Source organism: Carcharodon carcharias, chromosome 8 (genome assembly GCF_017639515.1).
Source record: "Carcharodon carcharias isolate sCarCar2 chromosome 8, sCarCar2.pri, whole genome shotgun sequence".
NCBI classification, from domain to species: domain Eukaryota; kingdom Metazoa; phylum Chordata; class Chondrichthyes; order Lamniformes; family Lamnidae; genus Carcharodon; species Carcharodon carcharias.
In genome coordinates this window covers 159,068,756-159,086,344 of record NC_054474.1, presented here as the reverse complement: position 1 = coordinate 159,086,344, position 17,589 = coordinate 159,068,756, and the positions used below count along the sequence as shown (strand labels likewise).

At 44.8% G+C, this 17,589-nt stretch overlaps 1 protein-coding gene across 1 annotated transcript in view; it reads left to right on the top strand.

Annotated features, from left to right (window-relative positions):
- Nucleotides 1–17,589, top strand: part of LOC121280943 (SH2 domain-containing protein 3C-like) — a 156,069-nt gene that overhangs the window by 129,153 nt on the left and 9,327 nt on the right. The window contains exons 6-11 of the mRNA XM_041193410.1: nucleotides 5,056–5,184; nucleotides 9,568–10,016; nucleotides 11,266–11,390; nucleotides 11,962–12,626; nucleotides 13,878–13,993; nucleotides 16,878–17,049. Of these exons, the coding sequence (XP_041049344.1) occupies nucleotides 5,056–5,184; nucleotides 9,568–10,016; nucleotides 11,266–11,390; nucleotides 11,962–12,626; nucleotides 13,878–13,993; nucleotides 16,878–17,049 (1,656 nt within the window). The remainder of the gene's footprint in view (nucleotides 1–5,055; nucleotides 5,185–9,567; nucleotides 10,017–11,265; nucleotides 11,391–11,961; nucleotides 12,627–13,877; nucleotides 13,994–16,877; nucleotides 17,050–17,589) is intronic.

The window sequence follows — 17,589 nt, the reverse complement described above, 5'->3', positions numbered from 1 at the left end:
AGCTTTTTGTCCAACCCTATTTGTTCTTGAACTTTGTGGCTTGCTAGGCCATTTCAGAGGGCAGTTAAGGGTCACCCACATTGACACGGATCTGAAGTCACAGGTAGACCATGACCAAGTAAGGATGGCAGATTTCCTTCCCCAAAGGGCATTAGTGAACCAGACAGGTTTTTACAACAATCAATGCTAGTTTAATGGTCACCATCACTGAACCTAGCTTTCAGTTCCAGATTTTTAAAAAAAATTTAAATTCCATGGTGGGATTTGAACCCATATCCCCAGAGCATTAGCCTGAGTCTCTGGATTAATAGTCCAGTGACATTACCACCGCACTACCATCTCCCCTCCATCCACCAATACAACGCAAATGGGAGAGATCCGACAGAACAGGGCAATAGAAGGCACTGTTGTATTGTTCAAGACCCAGGCTCGTGCTACCAGGATCCCCCAAGCTGGCCTTGCACATTAGGCTGCTGCAGATAGATCAGATTTTAATGAAGCAATATATATTTACATCACACTTTCCACATAGTAAATTGTTCTGTGCTGCTTCACAGGAACATAATGACCAAAAAAAATTGGCATCAAGCCAAACAAGATATTAGGACAATTGACCAAAAGTTTAGTCAAAGAGGTAGTTTTTAAGCAGCAACTTAAAATAGGAAAGACAACTGGAAGCAGGGAGGTTTAGGGAGGGAATTCCAGAGCTTTGGACCTAGATGGCTAAAGGCGCAGCCACCAAGAGTGGGATGAAGGAAGTGGGGAATGCACAAGAGGTCAGATTCTGAGGAACATGGAGCTCTTGGAGACTTGTGGAGCTGGAAGGAGTGAGATCATGGAGGAAATTGAACACAAGCATGAAAATTTTAAAATTGTGGTGGCTGCTTCGACTTTAATTCAGGGTATCCTATATTTCACAATGTATACTGTCTAATTTCAGAGTGTACTACTTTAATTCTGGAATAAAAACAAAAACTGCTGGAAAACTCAGCAGGTCTGGCAGCATCTGCGGAGAGAGAAACAGAGTTAATGTTTCGAGTCTGCATGACTCTTCTTTAGAGCAGATCTCTTCAGGTTTCCAGCATCTGCAGTATTTTGCTTTCTTCTTTAATTCTAGGTCTGACTCTGGCATAAATGCAGTTGTCTGCCGTCTCTGTTGCCATGGTGTGATTTTATTTATACTGGAGGGTTAGTCTTACCAGTCCAATGTATATTAAATCCAATTTCCCACCCTGCCCCAGGTTTTGCCTATTTTCTCCTCTCCTCTCTTGAAAGTGAGGAGGATAGTGTAGACATTCAAAAGGACATAGACAAGTTGGTGGAATGGTTGGATTAGTGGCAGAGGAAGTTTAATGTAGATAAGTGTGAAGTGATTCATTTTGGTAGGAAGAACTTGGAGAGGCAATGTTAAATAAAGAGTACAATGCTAAAGGGGTGAAGGAGCAGAGGACCTGGGTGTATATGTGCATAAGTCATTGAAGGTGACAGGACAGGTTGAGAGAGCAGTTAATAAAGCAAACAGTATCCTAGGCTTTATTAATAGGGGCATAGGGGAGGTTCTGTTAAACTTGTATAAAACACTGGTTCAGTTTCAACTGGATTATTGCTTCTATTTCTGGGTTCCACACTTTAGGAAAGATTTAAAGGCATTAGAGAGGGTGCAGAAAAGATTAATGAGAATGGTTCCAGGATGAGAAACTTCAGTTATGTGGATAGATTGGAGAAGTTGGGACTATTTTCCTTGGAGAAGAGAAGGTTGATAGAGGTATTCAAAATCATGAGGGGCCTTGACAGAGTAGAGAGCGAATAACTGTTCCCACTGGATCGAAAATGCGAAGGCAAAGATTTTATGTAATTGGCAAAAGAAGCAATGGAGACATGAGGAGAAACTTTTTCATGCAGTGAGTGGTTAAGATCTGGAATGTGCTGCCTAGAGTATGGTGGAGGCAGGTTCAATCAAGACGTTCTAGAAAGCACAGGATTATTATCTGAAAAGGAAGAACATGCAACGTTATGAGGATACGGTGGGGAACGACACTAAGCGTCATTCAGAGAGCTGGCACTGACACGATGGGCTGAATGCCCTCCTTCAGTGCTGTAACAATTCTATGATTCTGTGAAGTGCCATTCTAGCTGGTTGAACATCTGTAGTAAATCTGCAGGAAGCAATGTCTGACAGGTCTCTGGAGTGGAGAGGCATTGCCTCCTCCAAGAGATTTTACTTTGCCTCACTCACTGACTACACTGCAAATTTAGCATTGATGTGAAGTGAAAAACTCTGAACGATAGTTGTAGCCTCAGTACCTCTATCTCTGTCTCACTCTGCTCCTTTATTACTTCCCCTTCTCTTATGTACCGCTGTTTCTCTCCTCACTTCTCTGGTTTTTCTTGTTCTCTCTCAATCATTCAACCTTTCCTTTATTTGTGTATCCTTCTTTCCTCTTTTCACCCTATTCTCTCTCTCCCACTGAACCCCTGGTGTGGCTGTTAACTGGATCCTGATAATTAAATCACATCCATCTCATGGGAGTCACATCTAGCAGAAGAATAGAGTGAAAATAAAACATTACATCACCAGCTGACCTGAATCTGCACCACGGGCTGTGTATTTGCAGTCACAGCAGTAGAATACATCATACTCACTCAACAGAGTCAAAAGCAACCCAACTCTCCTGGGCCAGCTAGTGAATTGGGAGCCAGCAGGAGAATGAGATCAGAAAACAGCTAATGCTGTCACCATGAACACTGATGAGTTAATTGCAAGGAAATTTTGACTCATTACATTTATATGAGCTTCCTTATATACCACGCTCCCCCTTAAATAACGCACACTTCAGTATAACACTGTCTGATACACCACACTCCCCTTCATATAACACAGCAGTAGGTACAAGTCTGATACACCAAGTTTCCTCCTATAGCACACCCTCGCTATATTTAAAAAAACTTTTCCATCAATTGAGACCACTCTTCACAGTAGCTTGAGCACAGACACTATACAGAATGTCTGTGTCTCCTTCAGTTGAGATAGTTGACAAAATTGTCCTCTGTGACACACTTTGATGCAACATGCGTTTTCCCACAAAGACTAATTTATAGAGAAGATCCATTGCATTTATTTAATTTCTCTAAAATAGGGAGAAGTAACTTCTGCTGGGAGTTTTCTTGGTCATCTGCTTAATTACATTTTATGCTTCAGGTTAAAATAACTTTAGCCGTTAAAAGCAATGTTTAAACTTAAACTGCGGGCCAGACATGAGGGAATATTCACCTTCCTGTCCCACTTTGTGTCATGAGATGTTTTATTCTGTTAAAAGTGCTATATAAATGCAAGTTGTTGATGTACATTCTCCTGAGATTATTGTAAAGGGCTAATCAGATCCCCCTGCCCCTGCTCCTGCTGTCTGAGTAACAGAAGTTTGTCTGGAAACATTCTGCATTGTTGCCCTTGGAATGTATTCTCTCCGAATTAGGTATTGCGAAACCCAGAGTGTTCTGTATAGGGTTGCCAACTCTGGGCTGGACGTATACCTAGAGATTTTATTACAGAAAATCTCACCTCAACCACCTCAAATAGTTTCTTTCCCCACCCTGCACCCCATCCTGCCCCAACCCACATCCTCATATCTTTATAACTAATGAAAACTCTTCAAAATAATTTTTTTTAAAGTTGTGTCACTCCCAAATTTCCACTCAGCAGTATCCATAAGATTTAGCTTCATTCCTGGAGATTCCAGGAAAATCTGAAGCTCAATTCCAGGAAAATCCAGTGCTGTGACCATCAGGCACAAGGATAGAGGGTGGGGGGTTGCTGGGGGCGGTGGAAGGTAGTAGGTTGGTATGGTTCTGCTGCAGGGGTTTTACACTCCATGTGGCAGAGTTTACGTGGCTTTCCATGTTCCACTTTTGTTTTCCAATTTCACTGTGCCTGTGGCTCAGTGAGTAAATGCACCATGTGGTACCGAGTCCATGCGGAGCAGCAAAGTTCCTAGTTCCACCCTCAGTCTGTGCTGAATGATCTGATCTCAGTGTAACTGGTGGTCCTTAGGGCTGAATTTGGTGGAAATCCTTCCCATTCCCGATCAGGACCCAGTAGCCCCGGCTGGAAAGTGGGCATGTGGATGTTTAGGAAAAGGTGGAATGATGCCCAGCAGTGATACCACCTGGTTGGATAACTTCCAACCTCCTCACCCATGAGGACCGTCAATTGGATGAGGTGAAGGAACCAAACAGTTAGCAGGGGGAATGGAAGGAAATGGTATCACATTGAATTTATTCTCTCTCTTGTTGGATTTGTAAAAATTACAACACTATTCTAAGAAAAGCAAGGAGTTCTGGCCAATGGTCATGACTCAACCAACATCACTAAAATAGATAGTCTGGTCATTATCTTATTGCTGTTTGTAGGACCTTGCTGTGTGCAAATTGGCTGCCACGTTTCCATTACATCAATGCCTACACTTCAAAAGTACTTTGTTGACAATGAATCACTTTGGGGGGAGCGTGGGTTCTGAGGGATGAAAGGCACTAGCTTTCCTTTGATTTTTTGTATTGGACTGTACTTTGTGAAGAACAGTAAAACAAGAGAGATTTGAAGACAGCTCTTTGCTTGAAGCTAACACAGTTCGCCAGCTCGACTATCGTTATTTCAGTACCATCAGTAGCCACAAAATTGAAAAAATGAGGTTGTTAGACTGTTCGTTTGGTGTGTAACCAAAAGTTCCCTCAACAGGTTTCAAAAAAATTACCTACTTGGGAATCCCTAACATCTGGGGTACATGGAAGCCCAGGAAGTCAGTGAGTGGCATCCGTCTAGTTTAGGGAATTGTTTCTAGTGTAAATGGAGACTGTGTCAAAGCAGATGTTCATGAGCTTTGAAGGATTCGGAAACTTTTAAGACTATTTGATAGAATCTGGTGAACCGGGCAAGTGTTACAGAGCAGAACTGGGTGATAGGCATTGAAAGCAAAATGCAGACAATGCACAGATAGAACTTAATTCAAAGGCTGCCTATTATTGATTTCACGAACATCCAGTTTCTCTTGTTTCCTGCAGTTTTCAAAAGACAAATACATCCTGGATTCCAGCCCTGAGAAGCTGCACAAAGAGTTGGAGGAGGAGCTGAAACTGAGTAGCACAGATCTGCGAAGTCATGCCTGGTACCATGGGCGCATCCCACGGGAGGTAAAGCATTTTTGGAGAAATGGCACTTTAAAATATTTTTCTATTAATGAAGGAAAGAAGGGAACTGTATGCCTTGTGTCTTATGTCAGCGTACTGGTTATGTTGGAGACTATTATATCAGGGTGTGTTATATGCGTTGGAGAGTATTGTATCAAGTGGTGGTAAGATGCCAAAGATGACAGCCAAAAATAGCAGAGCTTGTAGCTTTTGTGAATGTCAGGAAGTTGGATTGCAACATTCATTGGCTTTTTATTTTGACAATTTGTTTTGAAATTCTTCTGGGCAGCTCTGAAATGCATGGGTGGTTAAATGCTGTTTGCTTGTGCTCACTGAGAATTTGGTTTACATTGTGGCACTCACTCGGTTGAAGTACAAACATTTGAAAACCCGCCTCTTTTGTCCTGGGTATTTACGTGGCAAGTGCTGATCTACTGGAGACAGCCTTTTCCAGACTAAACAGCTTTTCTAATTCTGTCAAAGGATTTTGATTCTTTAATTTTGAATTCTTCCACCCAAGGATTTGATTTGAAGTCTATATTTTATATTCCCCTCCTATTTGCTCACACATTCTTCAGGATATATGTCTAGATTTTCTGCTGAAGCCTGGTAACACTCAGTGTCCAGACTTCCACATTCTCACATTAGCTGAGGTACCGGAGCTATACTTCAGCACGAGCCTCCGGCAGAAGGCATGGAAATTGGAAGGGGCAGTGTCGTTTTAAAAAAAAAAGGCAAAGCAAATTTGCTTCTCTTTCCCACTGGCTTCATAAAAGAAGAAATTTTACATGTAGAAATGTCTGTTTGCAATGACAAAATTTAAATGGGCAAAAAATTAATATAAGCAAGTGTAAAATATTGCACACAGGAAGGAAAGAATCAAAGGAATGAAAGGAAAGAAAGGAAAGAAGGCTTGCATTTACATAGCACTTTTTGTGACCAACTGATGTCTCAAAAAGCTTTCAAAACCATGAAGGAATTTTTGAAGTGTAGTCAATGTTATAATATAGGGAACATGCAGCTAGAATGGTATTAAAATAACTAAAGGCGAAACGGAAAGAGACCTTGGAACCTTAGTAGACTTGGCACTCAACTAACCAATGCAAACTAGCAATCAACAAAGTCAATAGAACAATGAATTATATCGCCAACACAGTGGAGAACATACAAACATACCAATTAGGGAAAGGAGTAGCCATTCAACCCCCAGAGCCCAGAGGTGTAGTGCCAAATTTTGAGGTGCAGGAGCTCTAAGAAAATGCATTGGCAGTATCATTTCTAAATCTACTATTACATTGTTTTCTAATGTATTCAACAATAGTACTGAAGACTTGTGCTCCAGAACTTGCCGTGCCCCTAGCCAAGCTATTCCAGTACAATTGCAACACTGGCATCTGGCCGGTAATGTGGAAAATTGCCCAGGCGTGGCATGCCCTGTCCACAAAAAACAGGACAAATCCAACCCAGCCAATTACCGCCCCATCAGTCTGCTCTCGATCATCAGTAAAGTGATGGAAGTGGTCATCAACAGTGCTTTCAAGCAGCACTTGCTTAGCAATAACCTGCTCATTGATGCCCAGGTTGGGGTCTGCCAGGATAACTCAGCTCCTGACCTCATTACAGCCTTGGTTCAAGTATGGACAAAAGAGCTGAACTCTCAAGGTGAGGTGAGAGTGACTGCCCTTGACATCAAGACAACATTTGACTGAGTATAATATCAAGGAGCCCTAGCAAAACTGGAGTCAATAGGAATCAGGGAGAAACTCACCACTGGTTGGAGTCATACCTAGCACAAAGGAAGATAGTTGTGGTTGTTGGAGGTCAGTCATCTCAGCTCCAGGACATCACTGCAGGAGTTCCTAGGCCCAACCATCTTCAGCTGCTTCATCAATGACCTTCCTTCCATCATAAGATTAGAAGTGGGGATGTTCACTGATGATTGCACAATGTTCAGCACCATTAGCAACTCTTCAGAGACTGAAGTAGTCCATGTCCAAATGCAGCAAGACCTGGACAATATCCAGGCTTGGGCTGACAAGTGGCAAATAACACTCATGCCACACAAGTGTCAGGCAATGACCATCCCCAACCTAGAATGGAGTTCCAGCTAGAGTAGTGCAGGTGAAAACTTTAGAATTATTGAAGGAGCAACTGGGATGTTGCAATGGGGGATCTTTAGGGTTGTTATGGATGGGTAAATTAAGGCGGAATAAATGTCATCACCATTGTTATGACCTGGCAGATGATGTGTGCCAGGTGGATCAAATCCACCAGGGAAACTTGATCACACGGTCACAACTGTTTTGCAATTTGTATTTTATTTCGAGACGCGTGCCTTGAATTCAGTAGTAATAAGGCTACTGTGACTTCAGAGGTTTTTAGAAAACTAAATTAAACATTTAACAAAAGAAAAGGTTTCAAGCACATACATAAGTCTACAAATTAATATTATAATAACTCCTAAAACCCCTAATTAATCTACCTCCCAGTTACACCTCTGTTAAAACAACAGTAAAAATAAATAGATTTAAACAGACCCAGGAAAAGCAACACAATACCCTGGACAGTCACATTCAAAATGAGTTTTCTCAGGGTTCCTGTAGATAGCAATTTGATGCACAGCAGCTGGAGGCTTTTCACACTTGTGTTAGATCTTCGAATGCCTTCTCCTTTTACGCATACCCTCATCACCTTTATACATGTTTCTCCCTTTTTAATGCAAATTCCATTGTTCCAATATGTCTTTGCAACTTTACTTTTCTCATAATACAAATCTTTTCATAGTACTAATTTTACCTGTAACCTTTGGGAAAAATAAACACACTGTTTGGCTTAGCTTCTTCTGGCTAGGTGTAACATCTTACCATCTCTTTGAAATTCAAACTACTCTAATATATCTAAAAATGCAAATTTTCCTTACACCTCCCATTCTAAAACTTCAGCCATGTTTACGTATTTAGCATTTCAAATCTAGCTTCTTGTTGATAACTCAAAACCTCCAGACCAGCTGTCTCCAATTCAATTAAATTCCTCCACATACACACAGAGAAACTAATCCGTACCTCAGTATTAACACACTTTTACCACATATCACAATAATATTATGAAAATTATTATATTTTCATGAAACCACCTTGATTATCTTGTGACATGTAAGAATGCTCAACAGGTTAATAACAATATTCTTCTGGCCACTATTTTATAACACTGGTAAATTGGTTATCACCCCTTGAAGGAGGGGACAGAAGAATGTTTGAGAATCCTAATATTTATACACTGAAATGGTATCACAGTAACTTCTATGTGTAGTTCTTGTTCACTAAAGCCCCATGATTCAGTTAGTGTTTCAAGGTGTTTGGTAGAGCATTCGACAAGAAGAAAGAAAATTCAGTTACCGGAAATGAATCTGATTCAAAAACAAATTGAAATGTCAAAGTGATAGCTCCCCCGAGTATTACCATGAATATCAATTGAGCGATCAAGAGAGATAGTCACCTAAAAGTCAGGTAAATAACTGCAATAGATCTTCTGTTTTTCCTCTGTAGGAAAATGGTTTGACATTTTTACTGCTGTACGCATTACTGACACAAATATATGGCACAGAGTGGCGAGGGTGAGGTGCAGCTGACAGCCAAACACACCGTCGACAGCTTCTCAGTATCTTCAACCTGATTGTTTCATTATTGCCTCATAGTTTTATTTTTCCGTCAATTTTGTGTCCAGCCAGGTCAGGTGCAAAACAGATGGAATACACCCTCTTTTCAGATACCCAGCATCAGTGCCAAGCACTGGCAGGTGAGGTACAGCTTAGCAAAGCACCATCTATGCTGTTCCAGCAATATGCCACAGTCTCAACCACCTACTGCACCATTCTGGCATTGTTCCGTTTCCCATTCAGCAAAGTTGCATGGCCACAAACCCGCTTTCTGGCGAGAGGTTGCTGAACAGTGATCGGGATCAGAAACGCTGGCTGATTTCCCCTCACCCCCAGGCCCATGAATGTTAACTAGGGCCAATGATAGCACAGCACAAGCTGCATGTGAAACCTGGGACCTCCCTGGTTTGTATGGCTACGTGGAGGGACCTGACCAGTCCATCAGCGGAGCTCATGCTGAGATGTCGGCTGTTAGGATTTATAAATTGAGTGAGGTTAGAAACTGGAAATCCTCAATTTTCTACTCCACCCTCACCGAGAAGCTGTCGGGGTTAATTAAAAATTTCAAAACTGAGATTTATAGAATTTTGCTTGGGCAAGGATATGGAACCATGACAGGTAACTAGGCAATAAGATACAGATCAACAATGATCTATGGGTCCGGGGAGTGAATCCTGTTTCTATTTTGCTAGAATTTTTTTTAAAAAAAAACATCAACTTTTATTTTTCAGGTTTCCGAGAACCTGGTGCAGAAGAATGGGGATTTCCTCATCCGTGACTCACTCACGTGTGTCGGGGATTATGTGCTGACCTGCCGATGGAGGAACGAGCCTCTCCACTTCAAAATAAACAAGGTGATGATCAAACCTAATGAAACGTACACGCGCATCCAATACCTGTTCGAGCGGGAGAGCTTCGACAATATCCCAGCCCTGGTCAGGTTTTACATCGGCAACCGTAAGCCCGTCTCCGAGCAGAGCGGCGCGATCATCTACACTCCCATCAACCGCACTCTCCCACTCCGCTACCTGGAAGCCAGTTACGGACTGTCCAATGGGAAGCACGGTATGACCCACCCTCCAACCAATCAGAAAGGCGGATACATCAAGAGGCGGAGTGTGACTATGACGGACGGTCTGACGTCCGACAAGATTATCCGAAGTGACAGCTGTGGCAACAGGTAAACATTTGGCGTTTCGGAATCCAAAGAATAGCCTCATCTTCCACTCCCAGAGAAAACAAGGATCAGATCATTAGACAGCAGCTCCTGTAAAAAAAAGGACTCTGTGTCTGTGTGTGTCTGTGTGTGTCTGGCTGTGTGTGTCTGTGTGTGTGTATCTGTGTGTGTGTGGCTGTGTGTGTCTGTGTGTGTCTGTGTGTGTGTGTCTGTGTGTGTCTGTGTGTGTGTGTGTGTGTCTGTGTGTGTCTGTGTGTCTGTGTGTCTGTGTCTGTGTGTGTGTGTGTGTGTCTGTGTGTCTGTGTGTGTGTCTGTGTGTGTGTCTGTGTGTGTCTGTGTGTGTCTGTGTGTGTGTCTGTGTGTGTGTGTCTATGTGTGTCTGTGTGTGTGTGTGTGTGTGTGTGTACACCTGCATGTTGGTCGAAGGCAAGATTAGTCTCAGTTGTGAATCCTCCATCTCCCCCCATGATCAACTTGCCCAATAGGCACTTGGCTGAGGTCCTGGACCGTGGCAAACACTAATGAAACTGTATCCCACCATAAAACTGTGCCTGCAGGAGACAAAGCAGGGTATTTAGTGGGGGGAGCTTGTGTTAAAATTAATCATATTTTCAAGCTTCCCACCCGTTGAAATTGGGGCAGCAGCGCCCTGAAAATGATGGACAGACAATTACCCACCATTCCCCCTGCCCGTCACCATGGCTGCAATGAATATGGCCTACCTTTGGGCGGTTTGAGCCATCCTTTGTAGTCAGGCGATGGGCCCACTTTCAAAGGCAAATTGAGGGCCTATGATATGCAGGGCCTCAATTACCATATAGGGAATGAGTTAGGTGGAGGGCACCCCACTCTGACTGAAGAGGATCCTCTTCATTTTTGTGGGACAGAGAGGAGCAGGGGTGTCTGAAAACCAGCCAGGCCTGCTGGATACCCCACCCTCAGACAGCAGGCCCGGGTGCTGAACAGGCAGCCTGATATTGTGGTTTGGAGCTGGCTGGCTGCCTCAGAAGGCCTCTATCCCTAGACCGCTGTCCTGATGCTAATGAGGCTCACTCCTCAAAAATGGACCAGGCCTCACGCCAGGACTACAGGCTGGCAGACCATCATGATCTACGGTCCACATCCACTCAGGGTGGACCAATCACCCTCACGTTACGACATCCTCAGAGTATTTTGTAGCCTCGTAACAGTGAAAAGGTTAGTGAGTAAATGGAGGAACTTCCATTCACCAGTTCTAATTGCCTTTCTTCAGCATTCCGTCACCACATCACAAGGAAACAATCCGGAATTTTGCTCTCAGTATGGATCAAATCAAGGATATTCACCATGGAATGTCTCCAGTGAATGAGATTCCCTTGTCTCCAGAATATAGCACAAGTAAGTGGGATATCGGTAACACTGTATAGGGTCTTCATGGTAAATTCCTACCTTGGTTCGTTAACAAAACACTTGATAAAATTCTGAACATACGCTAATCGTCATTTAAAAGTCAGTAATGTTCTGCAGGATAGAGTTTATTTTTAAATCCTGCTTCACAATTGTGAAAGGAAAACAGCCACAAGCCCTACTCCTGACCCCTATATCCAATGGCCTCCGCTGGAAAATGCACATGTTTCTGACATCAGATGAGCTCAAGCCCAGGGTCGGGCTCATACTCCAGCTCAATTTCAGGCCCAAGCCCAGGCTCTGGGCTTAGTCCCCAGCTCGATCAGTATCAGGCCCAAGTTCATGCCCGGCCCTGGTCAAGGCTGTAATAATCTCCACAGTCAAAGAGCTTCACTGTCCGGGTCTGTGCATGAACACCAGCAATGGGAAGCGGCCAAGGTCTCAGGGAACTGTAGCCCAGCACTGCATGGGCCAGTGCCACCGAAAGGAGATAACTGAGGAAAGACGGAGAGGTATGAGAATTAGAATACTTGCATCTAACCTTTTGTAACATCTTCCACAGGCTTGAAGCACAAAAGCCAGCTAGGCCGAGTGGCAAGAATGGCGCCATCATCGCCAGTGCTGCAACGGCCCAGTGAGCCTCAGCTTAGCTCACCGATTGGTAATAGACTGTGTCAGGACTCTAATAGGGAAGGCCCCCCAGAGGTCTCGAGTGGGCCTCATTGTAACAGCACACATTCCTCCCCATTGCATGGCTCCTTACAGTCGGCCCAGAGAAAGGCATCGGATAGCTTCAAAGAGTCAGAACACACCCACTACTGTGAGCTGCGACCCTCGTCGCCCATTGACTGGGAGAGGCAGCAGCTGGAACTGGCCCTCAAGCAAAGTCAAATGATGGCAAAGAGCTACGTGGAGAGGTTGAAAGTTGAGGAAAATCCCAACGTCTCCAGCTGGCAATCTGAGACAAGCTTCGGGATCCTGGAAACAGAAACGTACCTCGGTCCGATGCCAGCTTGCGTGAAAGAGAAGGAGGGGCTGCAGCGCCATTCATTCACAGCTCCAGTCATTGAGCTGGTGTCTTCCTTCAAGCTGAATGGATACCAGTCGATACTCATTCCCTTGGAGAACAAGCCTCTCGAGATGTCCGTGCTAAAGAAAGTCAAGGAGCTGTTGGCCGAGGAGGATCCAAAAACTACAGCGAAGCACATCACAAAAGTAGACTGCATGGTGAGAAAAATCTGAATGCTGGCTGATTCTCCCCAATTGTATCTTCAGTTTTGAGTTGTGGAATTAACAAACTTTTCTTTTTAGCAACACCTCACCCTGAATCCCAATACCTCAGTTCTTAATTACACAGCTTGGCGCCATAAAATGTTCGTTCAAATAATACCTTTCATGTCCTCAGGGCGTTCCAAAGCGCCTCAAGGCCAATGAATAGCTTTTGATGTGTATAGTCACATGGTCTGTAGGCAAATATGGCAGCTGATTTAGGCATAGCAAAGCCACACAAACAGCAATGAAATGAATAACTCATTGGATGTAGTTTTTTTTTAACCAAGGGATAAATTTGGGACAGGACATCCCGCGGCACTTATTTGACTAGTGCCACGGATTCTTCCACATCCATCTGTATGGGTAAGCAGGGTTTAAAGTCCCATCCGAAAGCCAGTGCCACCAACTATGTAACACTCCCTCAGTACTGCAGTGAACTCTAGGCCTAGGTTATTCATCCAAATCCATGGGCGGGCCTGGAACCCACAATCTCTGACTCAGAGTTAAAAGTGCTACCAGTGATCAAACTGAGATTGTAAGGACCTGGAAGATTGCAGATTCGATCCACTGTCTGTGCTGTTAGTCAACCATAGCCAGGATTTAGATGTTGATTTTGATGTCCCTGGTTTAGGGAAGGTATGAGTCAGCCAGGTATCCTGCTTGTGACTGTTACCCTAGCACTCATCTTGCTGCTAAGTGCTTGTGTTTGTACTAATCTGGTAAGGACAGGATGTGATGCTACCCACAGTTGAATAGGATGTTGACACTCACTGCCCAAGCCCTTCTATGAAGAGTGACCACTTGGGTGGGGTGCCAAGGAGTTAGTGAGCTTGAGAGATAAAATGGAGGGTGTTAAATTTGCTTTTTTTTTATTTATATTAATGTTGGCACGTTTGTTCCAAAATCTCATTTCAATGTAGTCATTGGGACAATAGTGACGCTGTTCCTTCGAACTAAATTAAAGTCAAAATCTCAAAGACTAATGCAGTTGCCGAGTATTTATCATGTTGGCTTTGTGAGACAAATGTGTGTCCCTAACCGTTAATCGAGACCCCTGATGTTTCACACTGGCCAGAATAAATGCAGAGAGACGCTGTTTGATAAACAGATCGATATTCAGTGGGTGAATGCGACGCCTGTTATTTGTGGCCCTGTAATTGCTGAGAGCGCAAGTTGATTAATCTCCTTGATATCCTGTCCACACAGGTCGCTAGGATACTGGCAGTTTCTAAGGAACTGCAGAAGCAGATGGGAGTGAGCTCAGGGCTGGAGTTACTCACTCTTCCCCACGGGCACCAGCTTCGGCTCGACTTGTTGGAACGGTGAGAGAAGCAGGGAGTCGTGATGTAAGCCACGTGCTGTGCTCTTGGCTACGTCGCAGCGGATTTACTTTAAACCAGAAAGATTCATAGCAACAGCCTCTGCAAAGTCTGGCACCAAACTGTCAAATTTCCAATGAATTCACTGGGGCAATGTCACTATATTTGAGCAGACCTGTTTGCTTGCACTCAGTCAGACAGTACACCTGCTGTGGCACACATTTACAGACTGAGTTAATATTTTAGTTTGTTATTTTTCTCTCCTGAGGGAAGGGGAGAGATATGATCATTTTCTTGCTTCCTCTCCTGAAGATGCTGACCCCCTACTTTGCTCTGCATCCCAAGTGCTCCTTTTCTTCATATCAGAACCCTAGCCAGTGAGGCTTTTCTTCAGTGAGGGTCATCACAGTATGGAGTCACTGGATGGCAGTCCGGAGCAGGAGTACTTGCTGTTTACTTTTATTTTCTTCCCTTCCACGAGCTGGAGAAAGTAAAGACCAATTTTGACAATCCTACCAGCGCCTTGGTCAAGATCAGCTGCCTCAGGCTGGGAATTGAACTCTGAAGCCGGCTGGCTTTGTGGGGGCTCAGTGCTGTACCAAGCATTGCATTTGCCATTGGAATCACAGCAGGGAGCTCTATGTTGCTGCCTTCCCCGCAGAGCTTCCACCATCCAGAAGCAGAGGCTGGAGACTGACTCACACTCATCTCCATTGTCACATCCCCAAATTCACAAAAACCTCAATATCTGGGTCAGGTCGGTGCCTTCAGTGGATAGGTAGGTGGGGGTGGTGGTGGTGGTGGTGTTTGATGACGGTGGGGGGCTATGAACAAAGGAAAGCCACAAGCAGGTGTATCAGGATAAGTACCTTTGCTCTGCCCTCCTGCTTGCAACACAGCTAAGCTGAGGTCAGACAAATTCCCATGAGTTACAAAGGAAACAGGGTGAATCTTCATCCACTCCTTCCTCCAGCTGATTGCATGCGGACCAGTGAAAGTCTTGAGAGTGACAGTCACAATCTCTCAAGGGTGACTAAAACCCTTGGGAGCAGTGTGTGCTCCTCCTCAAGTGAGGAATGATGCTGTACTGTGTATCAAAACATATCCTGCAAGTGAGATGTTGCACCTGGAATTCCCAGCCATGATATTGTGAATATGTACTCGCTATATTCTGCACAGTGAGCGACCAATCCTGTGCAAGCTGTCGTGATGTTGAAAGCTCAAAACTCTAGCTGTCACTCGCAACAATTATTTCTGTTATTTTCAATGATAAAACCATTCACTGATTTCACTTGTGAGGCAGTATAAAGATTGATTCAAAGAAGTTCAACATAGACTCCAAATGTTGCAAACTCTGTTGAACAGTTTCAGCAGCTCTGGATGGTGTCCTTAACAAACAGGGGCTGAAAATCAATCTTTACTTTGCTGGCAGGCAAAATCAGTGAACAGTTGTACCAGATTAGTTTCAAGTAACAGATGCTAATGTCAATGACATTCAGCTTCTGAACTCTGAGGGGCCAGTTTTAACTCACGTAAACCCCATTCACTTAAACAGAGTTAAAGTTGGGCCTCTGAGTGCCTGGAACTGAATAGAAGTGACCGAATGAGTTTGGCTAATGGGGGAGTCAGAGAGAGAAAGATAGAGGATAAGGAGGGGTTAATCAAGGGGTTGCAACAGACATAACAAACCTGTATGTTATTTTACAAAACATATTTAGCTAAATAGTTCCTCCTATAAGGAATGGTTATCAACTGCTGGAGGGAATTTCTGCAAAGTTCTGATAGTCAACCACAGCAGAAAATGTTCTTGAAGAGCACCTCCAGTGTAATGTTATTTATTGAATGAATTAGTCTGGGGTTCAAGGTAGAGTGCAGCTCTCAGCACTCAGAAGAAGCTCTGCTGGACTCTTTGGCCGGCAGTTTTGAAGAGAGGTCATCAACCTGAATGTTGGGTGGTATAATAGGGAGGGGATGGTGGAGGGTGGCACATGCCCCCTCCGCCCCCACCAACCCCCCACCCCCCACCTCAACAACACCTGCTGCCCCAACACCCTCCTCCCACCCCACCCCCACCCACCATGGCTTCCCATTAACAACATCGGTGTGGAGCCAATATGCTCCTCGCCAGCCCACCTTTCAGCCACAAAGCGCTGTGGGACAGATTAACAAGGGCCGGGCGGGACTTCTGCCTCTCACTGGGGAGGAAGTCTCGTACTCTGGAACTGACGGCCAATCCAATTAGCCGGCAGCTCCATCAGCCTCAGGAAGGCCTCAGTGGTCGCTGCCGGGGTTGGAGAAGAAGACCAAGGCCTAAGGATCCCCGGAGCAGTTAAGTCCGGGGTCTTGGGCCAGGGGGGTAGGGATTTGGGTAGGTTAGGTAGAGGGGCCGGTGTGGGGGGAGGGGGTGGGTTTAAGGGAGGGAGCGCGGATAGGAACGAATGGGAGTGGGGTGGGGGGGGGCACCCAGTGTTCAGCAAAGGGCAGCCCCTGAAGAGTGACCCCCACCCCCTTCACTTTCCTTCCTGCCCTTTAAACACTTCAGTGAAACAAATCGGGTTGCCTGCTCCCACCCAGCTGCCCACGCCAAACGTTTTACACGAGGGCAACACATCGCCAGGGTCAACTGGCTGGATAACAAGTCTAATTGACCCTTGATTATTCATTTAAATATGACTGGCAGGCTCCGGATTTCGGTGCTTGCCTCCCCGCCGCTGTATTATGGGGGTGAGCTCAGGGGTGGGCAGGAAGGTGGTCGGGTGCCCTCCCCACGGGAAACCCACCCACCGGGGGCATGTAAAATTCAGCCTCAAAACGCTGTTTCTCTCTCCCGAGTGACATGCCATTTGGTCTCCAATAACTCAGGGGCTTTCTTTTGCTCTCTTTGCAGGTTCAATACCATGGCGATCATGATGGCAGTGGATATTCTAGGCTGCACTGGCAGTACAGAGGAACGGGCAGCCCTCCTGCATAAAACTATCCAGCTGGCTGCTGAACTGAAGAGCAATATGGGAAATATGTTTGGCTTTGCTGCTGTGATGAAAGCGTTGGAAATGCCTCAGGTAGGGGCTGGAAACAGTGAGATGATTCTTTTGAGGGTTTCTTACCATTGATTTATTCACTGATCCCTACCGTGTATAAACCTCCCTTAGCCATAAGACATAGGAGCAGAAATTAGGCCAATCGGCCCATCGAGTCTGCTCCGCCATTCAATCACGGCTGATAAGTTTCTCAACCCCATTCTCCCGCCTTCTCCCCGTAACCTTTGATCCCCTTACCAGTCAAGAACCCTTAACCAAAGGCTGGCTGGGAAGCCTTCTCCCAACTCTCCCCAAATCCTGCTCTCAACAGCTTTGTGAGCCAATGTGGCTTGTTGAACATCAAGTATGATTTTCCCCTCACCTGTGCCTGCACTGGAGGTTACAAGCAGAAGAGGGTGGGGTGCAGGAGTGGAGTTCAGGCCTGCTTGAGTCAGCTGGCCTCTGTCTTTCAATGCCACCCATTACCACTGGCAAAGGTTTGGTTTCTTTTGTCCTGTAAATGGGTGTAGGTCACATCCAAAACATCAGCACCATGAAAAGTATTGTTTGTGTTGGTCATAC